This window comes from Squalius cephalus (genome assembly GCF_949319135.1).
Source record: "Squalius cephalus genome assembly, chromosome: 3".
Classification (NCBI taxonomy): Eukaryota; Metazoa; Chordata; class Actinopteri; order Cypriniformes; family Leuciscidae; genus Squalius; species Squalius cephalus.
In genome coordinates this window covers 21,171,546-21,185,077 of record NC_137124.1, presented here as the reverse complement: position 1 = coordinate 21,185,077, position 13,532 = coordinate 21,171,546, and the positions used below count along the sequence as shown (strand labels likewise).

Here is a 13,532-nt window from a genome sequence, read left to right as displayed (position 1 = left end):
TTTTAAGACAACAGTGATGTAAAAAGTGAGATGTGCTATAAGTTGCGTTTGATCATGTTGCGGTGCAGGTGCCCTAGCCAGATCCAAACAAGTCTTAATAATGCAGGACAGCCTCAGGAGCAGACTTTGACAGCAGACATTGAATGCAATCCTTTAACTCAGATCTGAGAGGCAGTAGGCGTCTGCACAGAGATCTGAGGTGCATCATCCGAGGAGCATTCATCCAAAGCGCAGATCCTAGCCCTTGGCCTGTTTTTTTGACGGACAGCCCACCAAATAGAAGCTAATACCTCCGGAGTAAGGCTAACCGTACGAGTTGATCTTGTTATGCCAACTTCTCGGTTACGCCTTGGCCGGAGCTCAAGCTTTTTCATGCTAAAGCTCATTAGATTTATATTCATACCCTTTGGCATAGATCAGCAGCACACTGTATATCTGTTATTTGGGATCAATATGTGTTACATGGTTTACAAAGCGAGGTGGGAAGCTGTACACTTTTTAATCCTCCTCTTGCCTGCAGGTTTCCTTAAAAAAAGCTGATCTTTTGCTGTTTGTTATAAACAGCAAAATAAGTTATAAGTTATTCCATGTACAATTGAGGTTTGCTTGCTTAAAGGGTCATGAAACCCTAAACCAAATTTTCTGAGATTTATCATTTTAACAGAGGTATATGTGTTGAACACCACTGAAGACAATGTTAGCATCTGTTAGATTTAATAGTAGGGGGGAAATGGTTCAATTTGAGTTTTTTTGCGCTATTTTCGTCTTACGGGTTTAAAATCTTCATCGTGTCCACGTCACAGGCGGTGAGGTGGCAGAGCACTGTAGTACTTTGATGACTCATCAGTGTCTCATAATTATCCATGAGACTGAGTTTTCTTATCAAATGAGAATACACTGTCTCTTACTTATTCATGACACCACGTGGATTTTTTCCAATGACAGACATGTCAAACTGCGATATTGCGTAGTAGATGAGAGCAATCTTGGGACGCAAGTGTTTATTTTCGTGGTGCAAAAGTTCCAGTGCGTTGCATATCTTTCCCCGCGATGCTGCCAGGGCTAGACTCTGGCTGCGGGCGGTTGGTTGGCCATCAACCACGGACACATCTAAACTATGTGTGTGTAGCAAGCATTTTTGCTCCACTCTTCTCTCCCCTGCCGTGCCATACCACACCCACTCCCCTCCCTTCTTCTCACAGCCATCCACGCCCAATTAAGTTGCATTTTTCAAAAAGATTGTGAGCTAGACTTGAGCTGAAAGAGGGGGGTTTCATGACCCTTTAAAGACACATACCATTTTATAAGGTTCAAATAACAAACAATGCATGATACTTTTACAACATTTATTAATCTGTTCATTTCTACATATAAATGTTACCGTGTCATGTCATTATTTACTTGCCTTCATATCATTCCAAACCTGTGTGACTTTCTTCTTTGGAACAAAGTTTTGAAGTGGTAGAAACATTCCTAAAACAAATTAAGACCCCACTGAGTCTGACTTTCATTGATGTGCTTTTTTTCATTGATGTGCTCTCCTTAAAATATCTTTTTATGTTCCACAGACATGCAGTTATACGGGTTTGGAATGACATGAGGGTGAGTAAATAATGACAGAATTTTAATTATTAGCTAAACTTTTATTTGAACATTTCAAGCTGTATAAATTAACATTAAGGGCCCTATTTTAACAATCTAAGCTCATGGTCTAAGTTCACGTAGGGCGTGTTCGAATCCACTTTTGCTAGTTTAACGACGGGAAAAAATGGTCAGCGCGCCAGGCGCATGGTCTAAAAGGGTTGTCCCTATTCTCTTAAAGGGATAGTTCACTTTGAAATAAAATTTTGGTATGTTTTAGCTTACCTCAAGGGCATCCAAGATGTAGGTGTCTTTTTTTCCGCAGTAGTTTCAATTTTGATATTTTTAGGTCAAACCGTTCTTGTCTGTCAGTCATTTCATGCAGGTCTATGGTTACTGTCTCAAAGAGGATGCACAAAGTCCAAATTAAAACAATTCCCCATCGTCCAAATTAAACAATTCCCCATCGTAAGTACACATTGATGGCCTAAGACATGAAACAAGCGGTTTGTGTGAGAAAACGAACAGTATTTATATCGTTGTTATCTCTTGAACACAGCCACGTCCAAATGATCTGAGGGCGCGGGCGGGTATAGATATATACACTAGACGTCGCCTTGGCTACTGCAGTTCATTGGAACGAAACCGTAGCCAAGGCGAATCTAGTGTATATATCTATACCCGCCTGCGCCCTCAGATCATTTGGACGCGGCTGTGTTCAAGAGATAACAACGATATAAATACTGCTCGTTTTCTCACACAAACCGCTTGTTTCATGTCTTAGGCCATCAATGTGTACTTACGATGGGGAATTGTTTAATTTGGACGATGGGGAATTGTTTTAATTTGGACTTTGTGCATCCTCTTTGAGACCGTGACCATAGACCTGCATGAAATGACTGACAGACAAGAACGGTTTGACCTAAAAATATCAAAATTGAAACTACTGCGGAAAAAAAGACACCTACATCTTGGATGCCCTTCAGGTAAGCTAAAACATACCAAAATTTAATTTCAAAGTGAACTATCCCTTTAATGAGTAATGGGTGTGTTTTGGGATTTACGTGTGTTAAACCAATCAGAGTCTCATCTCCCATTCCCTTTAAATGGCAGTTGCGCTCGTGCCATGGCTGATTAGCTATTTACATAACGGAATTTGATAGTGGAAAGACCGAAGCCATCTCCAGAGTGCAAAAGGAACTGCTCGTGCGCGAGGTAAAAGTGCGCAAGCAGACCATCTACAGGACAAGCCAAATTCCACCATATCTTTATGTACACAGTAATAATCTTTTACATTGTAATCCTTTTATTTTAAATATTTGGCATGTTTGTGTGCTTGCTGTGCGTCCCTGTGTGTTTAATAAGCAGAGTGTACGCTACGCGCGTTGTGGACCCGCCACATAAAAAAAAATATATATATATATATATTGCGCCATTGACTTTAGACCAGGTTTCAGTTGGTCAATGGCACAGTCTATTTCTGTTGCCTCAAAATAGCAACGTGCCAACAGTGCACCAGAACACACCTCGTTTTTAGACCAGCACGCCCATGGGCCCACAAATAGACAAATGTATTTGCTATTTAAACAACGTGGCGCAGGACGTGAAAATGATAACTGCGTCAGGCTGAAACTAGTAAAACACACTTGCGTAGCACTTGGCGCTGCATTGCGCCGGGTGTAAGATAGGGCCCCAAGTATTATTATATAAACATTAAACAACATAAAAAAGGTGTTAGTTCACTGTTAGTTCATGATACCTAATGCATTGACTAATGTTAACTATAACTGAACCTTTTTTGTAAATTGTTACACTTGTGTTTTATGTTTCTGTAAAGGCATGTGATGTGAGGAAACAGAATAAATCCAAGTCTGACAGGCAGGAGACAAGAGTCATGATGGGATGGACAGTCTATGTAACTTTAAGTGATAGAGAGAAAGTAACAGTAGCAGATGAGCAATGAGACAAATATTAGTGCAGCAGGGATAGCCTGAGTCCCTGAAGATGAGGCACTCAAATGATAGGAAAAATGAGCCTACTTATAATAAAGAATTGCACAATGAAAATGAATTACTACTGACCGCTGACACCTGAACAGCTTGCAGGCTCACAGGGGAGCTCGTAACGTGCAGTGATTTCTGGGAGTGCACAAAAAATGAGGTCACCGCAAAAGATTAATGACCGAGGCAGACATCACAAAGCTGCACGATACACTCAAACAAAATAACCAGGCGGGAAAAACATGCAAATTGAATCATTGATCAGAATCCATCTAATTAACTATCTAGCACACTTTGTCAGACATAGGTGATTTAACTGTGAGTGGTGTGAGAGCAAATTCAGTAATGGAGTCTTCAGAGGAAAGTGACTGATCCGAAGAGGAGTGTCCGGTCTAGTGAGTGCAAGAGCCCAACTGGGAGGGACCCTTGAGCTCCTGAATTTACTCATCCTTTCCCTGAAACTTCCACATACAAACTAATAAACAAAATCATCTCATCCACCCAAAGAAAACAGGTTTACTGCACTGAAACTGCAGAATTGTAACCCAGTCGGTTCCTGTAAAAAATATTTTGATCAATGATTTTGCCTTAGTTCCAAAACTACTTTGGCCGAAACCAAATGTAGTAGTACTGTAGGTTGTTGTTGTTTTTTTTGTTTGTTTGTTTTTTTTTTGCTGTTTTGGCTGAATATTGTTGGATGCTGAAATTTCGGTGAATTATGAATTGGTAGTACAAATCTAATTAGCTGACTTTATGCAAATTCCAGGAGTACTAGTCCACATGGAAACTACTGTATACCGGTTATTGCACTTTCTTTAATGGCTTGCTATTTGCAGAAATTATGAACTGCGCAAGGAAATCTCATCCAAGTATGGCCACCTGCATCTCAGAAGTTTCATTAAATGAGATCCATCCCACCTCCACCTCTTTAATCATGTTTCATATTCAGAAACAATTACGCAAGGCAATTTAGCCAACCCAGGAAATGAACAACTCCCATCCAGGCCTTTTCTCTCAGGCAAACTTGTAATTTACCAATTAGTATGCAAAGAGATTTTAATTCTGCCAGCTCCACACACAAACCACAAAGGCGATTTTTCCTCTTTAACTCCATGTCTAAACCATTAATCACTAATCAAACCTTTAAATGACGTAGAGACCGACACTTTTAATATGTACACAAGGTTTTACTGCTGGAATTATGCTCTTTTAATGTTAGATACTTATGGATGGAAAAACAGCAGAATAGCTCTTACATCATCAAAACAGCCCTTGTCTTTTCATTGGTCCAGATCCAAGCTCTGATTGCTCATAAATTATATTTTTCACATGCTGAAAGATGAAACCAATTTTCACCCAGGCGCATGCAGACTGTTTTATAAAAATGATGTTCATTCAAATACTGAAACAACTGCTATCTTCTTTGTTATCTGGAACTAGGAAAATCCATAAATAAATCTGTAAGATTGGAATCGGTTTTATTTTCCCAATTTTAGCCATAAAATACAATCTGCAAAAAGCTCCTCAGTGAAGAATGAAAACAAAACATCTGTGTCCAGTGAACAGCCCTATCTCACTCACATTTGTTCTGCTATTCTCTCTGTCCACCTCTCTCTGAACCTGGCCTTGGTCCTGTTCTTCTTGTCAAAATGTTCCTATGAGGCTTCTCTATCACCCTTTACAAATGTCTCGATGACCCATGTGATGGATTTTTTAATGAATAAAATAGTAAAATGTATATCAAACTAATCATAACTCTAACATCTAACCTTGCCTTTTTAGGCCTAACACTCTAACACTTTGAACAAAATGTACTAAAATGTTCTGTTCTTTGAATATTGTGTCCATGGAAAATTCTGAAGTGCTGACCATGACAATATCAAAAATATACAGTCTAGAATTGTCTCATGACATATTGAGTAATCAACTGAGCTCTTAACCCTTTTCTATTTTTCTAATAATTTGAGATCTAAGTTTGCTCCTACCTAGTAACAGAAGGGTTTGCATATGAAGAACCAATCAAATTGTAGGGAAATTATATAATGTTTCATGTAATTTTTGCCATGCTCCTATTCTATAAAAACTGTTGTATTCCTTTTGCTGGTGGGATTCTCTCTGAAATTTGTCTGAGATCCTCCGGCTGTGATTAAAGCATATTCGAAGGCATTGTCTGAAGTCTGTTGGTTTTTATTGCTGTGCAGCAAGTTAGGGTTAGGCCAGGGACTCGGCCAACGTCGTTGAGGAGACGCACTAGAGTATAAATATTATTGAACGGGGATGTCGATTGTAGACGAGACCCAGAGAAACTAACGTCGACTGTAGACGTTCGGGGATGTCGATTGTAGACGAGACGTTTAAAAGAAATCTACCACACCCATCAGCCAACAGACAACACTCAGAACGCAGCGAAAAGAAACAAAACAATAAGTATGATGTATTGAATGCGATGCATGGAAAAGGATCCAAAATGGTGAGTGAGGCAACAGAGGCTCTTCCTTGGCCAAGTAAGAGATGAGTTCTGGGATGAAGTAAACAATGGTGACCACAATGAAATGAGCTGATTAAACTGAGCTAGGGAGAACTGACAGTGTTTTTATTTGTGGGTATGCTGAAATGAAGAGGAAGGGAAAAGACAGGGATGGATTAGAAGAGCTGAAAGGAAATGCAAAGATGATGCATTTGGAACTTCTGGAAATAAACCAAGTCTCGCACTCATTATCGCATGTAGACGTAATAAATGAATACGCCCTCCTTCCACCCATCATGATTAAAAGTCAAATTTAGACTGCAATGCTTCAGTGTCTTGCGTGTGAAACCACATAATGCCTACACACGGACTCCTACATACTCATGGGTCACACATATATTAGTATTGCATGGTGAAGAAAAGCTTAATATTTGAAAACATAACTTTAAATTATGAGCAGTGATTTCTATAAGCAGGAGTTTGATGATTTCCTCCTGTTCTAAATCTCTACGGTTGTGTTACAAGAGTCAGTTCTAATGCTTGACAAATGTGCAGTGTCTCTACAGCAGAAGCTCACGCTCAGCTGGATGAGAAGCTGACATCAGAGATTTGAGAATGTGGGATCATGCAGTTAATAAAAGACGTGAATTTCTGTCCTTCATATTAGAAATGCAGAGATCATCAGTGTTTTTTTATTTATTTGTTTTAATGTTACATTTTTATGATTGAATTAATTATTAGCTGCAGTTTCCTCACCCCAGTTTGGGAAACCCTTGTCTAGCTCACTTGTACAGTATGTCATTTGTACTGTATATGAACAAATAAACACAGCCTTGGTAAGCATAAGAGACTTTAAAAATATATTTAAAAAAAATCTTATACCAACCCTAAACTTTTGAGTAGTGTACGTCAGCAAAGAAAATGAGTCATTAAACAGGAAGCGCAAGCTTTGATTAAATATTACATGGGCAAAAAAAATAGCAATGTTTTTTTTTATATTTTTGCATGGATGAATTGTTGACATTAGTAACATGCATTAAGAAAATAGGGTAGGTATTGAATTCATGCTGACTTAAAAAATGGATTATTGCTTTGGTATGACTGAAATTGAATCCATGTAAATGTACTTATTGACAAAGACAATATGGGTTTGAGTGTGCTGTGAACTCAAACACACACTAAACAGTGCTGGTTATTTTTTCCGTTTCAGTGTTGCTATTCACCAGGCAGGAAACAGTTCGGGTCTGTGTGGAATGTGATATGACAGAGGGTCATTTCATATAAGCCTGTCAGGCCTAATTGTGTTACCCTGGTGAAATGTCTGTTTATGGATGTCATAGTTCCAACACCCTTCTGTCATACCAGCACTGAAGATTCTCTCCTTCAGTCTATGATGGCCTTTGAATGAAAGGATCTGTGTTTGAACAGAACAACAAAATGGCTTGTTGCATGAAGGAGGGAAAGCATGAGTTAAATTCTCACATGAAGCTGGATTAACAAATATAATTCTGTGCACACATTAATAAAAAAATAAAAATAAAATAAATCACAGCTCTCCTGCTGATCAAGCCTCCCTGCTGTGGCCAGAGATTTGATGCAGGCTCTATGTGTCTTTCTGATGTTACAACAAAGACAGAAGGATGAGAGATGAGGGGGAGGTCGGGAACATGGGCAGCAGAAAGCAGAGAGAAAAGATGTAGGGGTTCTTAACATGACCTTACAGTTAACCTTAAGTCTTACCAGAAAAAAAAGCATTACACTTTTTTCTTTTTTGAACCATGATCCTGATCTATACACAAGATATTCTCCATTCATTTTAACCAATAAAAAAAAAATCGATTAAGGTTCAGGAACCTGTCTGATTGGTGGATCTCACATCTGATCCCGAGGGGTCTTAATACAATATACTGTTATATTTAGCACTACAGCATAACGACACAAACGCTTCTGCTTTCTTTCTTTTCTTTTCAAGCAGTGACAGCAGTATCCTACAGTGTAACATACTATATTTTGAACTTTTCTCAATTGTTTTATTTAAAAAAATAAAAATAAAAACCTTACATTTAGGACCTAATATTTCCATACAGAATACATAGAATATGTGTACTTTGTATAGATTCCAAAAATTATTTTAAAATACCACTAATTAATTAAGTGAACTCCAAAAAAACAAAAAAAGACGATTAAAAATGGTAAAAAAGCAAAAAAGAATAGTGACTAGTTCTAGCAGCTAAAATAGGCTATACAGTACACTTTCCATTATGCATTCGTATAAGTTTTAAAATAATGTTGATGTTGACATGTCCATGGTGTTTTACAACTATCTGTATAAGCCGAAAGTTTAATTAAACAAAACAAAAGAAAACATGGATAAATATTCATTTTGAAATGGGCTTCATACAAAAGTAAGCTGTCTAATATCAGCAGATACAGATTATCATTAAAACTGAAATCATTATTCGTGAAATAAATAAATAATCGAATCAAGCAAATATATCGGGCATCTTGATAATAAAAAGAAAATCAAATAGATGATATAGTGGACACTGGTTCTATGAAGAAGCACAAAAGGTTATTTATCGTGAAAATAAAAGGTTCTTCAGGTTATTAAAATGTTCTTGACACAAAGAAAAATTGGTTATTTTAAGAACTGTTACTCAAAGGTTCTTGGGGAAACAAATTTGGTTCTTCTATGGCATCGCTGCAAAAAGCGAGTGTAGGTAGGTGATAAGATGAGTGATGCAAAGAAATGTCGGCACAAATACATCTTTTTTTTTTCTGCACAAGGACAAGCACACATGCTGTTCATCCAACTGCACTGCTCACACCATTAATCCAGACTCTGATTGGTTAGTAATTCTGCAGAGCTCCATTATGCACCAGCCACCCAGTGAGGAGAACATTTAACCTCAGGCCTGGACACGGCGATCTGCCCCCACCAGAACCCAGAGGCATATACAAGAAAATCCATGAAATGCATATCAAATCATACTGATACAAGAACCAGCTGAGCTTTCTCATGGCCTCATGTCTCCTTATCTGCTGCATGCACTACATCAGCTGCTGAATGATCAGCGAGCCCTGTTGTTTGACCTCTGACCCCAAGGCTAGTTATCTTTGTCACCACATGTCCCAGTCCCTTCTATATTACTATTTCACAACCATAATTAACACCTATGAACTTTTACATATGTCGTCTATGGTGGGGGAATCAAGGGTGTGTGACTTCATAAATATTCACTGTAGCCGGAATTAAATGTTAAGATGTTAATACTGTCCTACAAAAGATCCTTGTGCAGTGCCTGGTAAGGATGAATCAGAGAGTTGTGCTTATGAGCTTATTAAAGGAGAACTCCGGTCAATTTTAACATTGAGCTCATTTTTTTGTAAATTTGGAGTGGTGTCAGTACAGAGAACAACGACAAAAATTGGTGTTGCCTACACCGTTATCCTCTTTTTAAAATTTGCACCCTGTTGACTTAAACGGGGCAAGTTTTAAACCTGCTTTTAGCCTCTTAACATCCTTGATGTGTCATTACAAGTGCCCAGCCATGTGAGTGATTCCTTCAGAGTGAACACGGTGAATCTGACTGCAGTAGATGTGAAAGATATGGATAAAAAGGATGTTATTTCAGCCAGCGCACATACCTGTATTTACTTCCCGTTTTCGGTCAAAGTCCACAGTAGTCGATTGTCGAGTTCACGCGCATAGGTTTAGTACGTACGATCATGCGCCCGAACTCGACAATCGACTATGTGGACTTTGACCGAAAACAGGAAATAAATACAGGTATGTGCGCTGGCTGAAATAACATCCTTTTTATCCATATCTTTCACATCTACTGCAGTCAGATTCACTGTGTTCACTCTAAAGGAATCACTCACATGGCTGTGCACTTGTAATGACACATCAAGGATGTTAAGAGGCTAAAAGCAGGTTTAAAACTTGCCCCATTGAAGTCAACAGGGTGCAAATTTTAAAAAGAGGATAACACGGTGTGGGCAACACCGATTTTTGTCGTTGTTCTCTGTACTGACAGCACTCCAAATTTACAAAAAAATGAGCTCAATGTTAAAATTGACCGGAGTTCTCCTTTAAGGAACAAAGGCAATGTAGTTTAAACCTCTATTCTACATACAGTAGGTAAAAATCACACTGAGTATTTCAGCTTTCACACTTCAGCTAACATTCATCTCCCAAATTTGAGAAGTTCTTTTCTTTCTGAGCCTTTACTATTATCAAGTTAAAATCTCAATTTAAATCTCAATACAAATTGAGCATGCCAAGGTCTTTGAAATGCAATGCAAGACGCAGCAGCAGGGTATAGCAACATTTGAACATAACACAGTAAAAAAAAAAAAAAAAAAAAAAGTGTCAAAAATATGTGCAACAACACTCAAACAAAATATGTGCAAAGTGTCAATTATAACATGCAAAATTCAACATTTAGCCTATCTGTACATTAAGAAAATTAGATGAAAAACTATGGCAATAGTATATTGGACAAACTGCATTACATAGCCATGTCTAAAGTAGGCATGTACTGCTGTCAGGGACTGTGGAAAAGATTTGCTCTTATTAAGATTAAGTAGCAGAATCGTTCCTGTCTGAAAATCTAACAAGGATGCATTAATCAATACTAGTCAGAAACTAACAGCCTGTTGAAATATTTTCACACAGAACATCAGGCATAAGTGAAATGCACATGAATTCGTCTGATCTCTTTTAATCATTTGGCTTCATTCTGCTGCATGCTGTGGCAATTCACCAACCACAGCCTTTCATAGGTGAGCTCACCTGAGCCCAAGCAATAAAACAGTCCCCCTTCCTCCAGAATTATTCATAGGCCATTTAATTTCGCATTTGGTGAATATTGTTCCGCAGGCTCTCGTTGATGAGCAGCAGAATTGAATCATAAACTAAGAATCAGGCGCGCGTGATGCGATTGCTGACTCTGCAGTTGCTGGGGTCACAAATGGCGCGTAATATCACCTCTCTGTTCAGGGGAAACTAACAACAATACACGATTTTTAAGAATAAAAACAACTTACCGAGAATCCAGCCCAAAAGGGACACGAATGTCTCACCCTCGGAGATGTAGTAAGGGCCAAAGCGGCGAAACTGACAGCCAAAATGAGACTCCCGAGCACCATCTGTGAAACTCCCAGAGAAAGCATGATGCGAGTCCGGGTTCGAAACTCCCTCAGCCGGGAGAGACTGCGGGACAGAGATACTGGGCTCAGAGACCGACCCCTCGGCATTGCACTGACGGGCATGGTCACGACTAAACAGTTTAATTGAACCAAAACTTGGGTTAAATCAGCGGGCTTCGGGTTTACAGGACACCTCTGGGTCTAGTCACTCCGACATCCACAAAGTAAAGATGAATGCATAGCGTGTTGCCAAGACTCACAGACCATCATCCCGTTACACGAGGAAGCTCACGATGTCCTACTCTCACTGTTCTGAGGATAAGTGCGCTGTTTTCAAACAAGCAGGTGTTTTACCGAGCGTTATTCAAAATCATTTCAATAAGACAAAGAGGTAAGCTTTGCGAAGACGAGAGCTGAATGGTCGCCCGCTTCGAGGAAATATGCACGGGATAGGTGATCCATCAAATCCGTTCACAGCCGTGACAGTCCGTTAATGAAATACCTCACGGCTCTGAACGGAGAACGTCGTATTCAGTGGGAACGAAATTCGCATCTATCGCGCGTACGGGCTGCGTATGACGCGGTTCCGCGACGCGTTTTCAACGTCCAACTTCAGTGTAGAAATGTTCGCTCGGTCTGTGCGTGCAGCCGCAGCCTCGCGCTAGTTGTCTGTTAGTTGTAGGTGTGTGTGAGCACTGAGCAGGTGCTTGTGTAGAGGAGGAGATGCACTGACGTGTCGCCATATGTAGATTCAGATGGATGGATGCGGGCAACGAACTCGTTTTTGGAACCATAAAAGCTGCGAATGAATGATACGAGTCGACTTAAACTTACTTATTCATATTGTTACTTTTCATTAAACTCGCTTTAAGGTTGAGTCTTTGCGTTCGGTAAAATACATGCCATTTAAGCAATGTCACTGGAAAAACATGATATTCAGTAGCACTGCATCATTGTGAGTGTCACACAATGTGTCATACAAATTAAATAAAACAAGTAAGCTACTTGGTATCCGGTAACAGTCCGGTTTCAGACCAAAATCGATTATTTAGTTTGTATGTGTTTTCTTCGATAAAAAGCTAAAGCATCAAGCTTCACGTGCCACCGAGCAACACGCAGCCTGAAAGCAGGACTGGAACCACGTGTGTGAATGGAGCGGAGTGACAGAGAGTTCCCCTCCCTGGGCGTTCTGCACTGATTCTACTGGAGATCCTGTCCGGGGTTTCCATTTCTCACTGCTCCAATAAAGAGAGCGAGAGAAACCCGTTCTTAGCTATCATGAGCCGACGATCTGATTTTCCAAAACGGGGTTCTCTCGGTGGACAAATTAACGTCGATTTGTGAGATAAAACACCGACGTTTCGACTAAACAAACAGCTCTTCGCTGACCTACTCGTGTACATCTCAATTAACACTTAAAATGACCCAATGCTGTTAGTATGCTTGAAACGCCTATCAACCAAATTAATGTTTATTTCTGGCCCATCACGTTTGAGGACCGGATTTAAAAAAAAAAAAAAAAATTTTTAATCCAAATCAGTAACATACATGACAAAAATTTACTTGTAAGTTTGCATGACAATATAGTTACGTATTTTACAAACGAACTGTGTAGTATGCATTAAAATGCAGATTGTTCTTATTTCATGTGAACATTTTGCATGGCTGGAGTAAATAGCCCTATTACCAGACCTGTTTAATTCCAGTTTGAGCTTATGAAAAATGTCAAGGTTCCTTAAAAGGAAGCATGTTAAACATGTCATAATATACAAAGACCAAACTACCATATTTGGTAGGCTACATGTAATATTTACAGAGTCTGTAGTTATACTCTATCTTTAAGATAACTGTGTCTCACATATACATGTAAATATATCAGCAGTCACATTTGTTAACAGGAAAACTAAAGCCACATTTTCAATAATTAACTGACTGATATTTTGTAAAGATTAGATTTAAAACTACCACATGAAACAAAAAGTTCAAAGAAATATGCATTTTGCTTGATAGTAATATAATAATATCATTAATAATAACAACACTTTGTTTACAAAGTTATATTATTAGTAGTTTGTTTTCTTCAGTTAAAAGAGGAATAAAACACACACTTAACTTTTATTATTTCTTTAAACAAGGCATGCCGTTTAATTTGGGTATTCATGGAGTAGTAGTGATCATTTAGCTGGGCTTGATTTAACCATCGACTAAAGGTACAGTAATATATTCAAATCAGTTTTAGAATGGCCAGACCATAGACGGGCCAGACGCAATGAACGTTGTGAATGAATCTGGCAGTAAAGCATTTGCGCCATCTGCAGGCCAACAAGTGT

At 38.9% G+C, this 13,532-nt stretch overlaps 1 protein-coding gene across 3 annotated transcripts in view; it reads right to left on the bottom strand.

Annotated features, from left to right (window-relative positions):
• Positions 1 to 11,719, bottom strand: part of fam189a1 (family with sequence similarity 189 member A1) — an 89,388-nt gene extending 77,669 nt beyond the window's left edge. For 2 of the 3 annotated variants that reach the window (XM_079866818.1, XM_079866819.1), the window contains exon 1: positions 11,101 to 11,719. In XM_079866818.1, the coding sequence (XP_079722944.1) occupies positions 11,101 to 11,325 (225 nt within the window). In that variant the 5' untranslated portion in view covers positions 11,326 to 11,719. Of the gene's footprint in view, positions 1 to 1,866; positions 2,149 to 11,100 lie in introns of those variants that run through there. The other variant, XM_079866820.1, reaches the window with a different exon arrangement.
• Between the last annotated feature and the right edge of the window lie 1,813 nt (positions 11,720 to 13,532).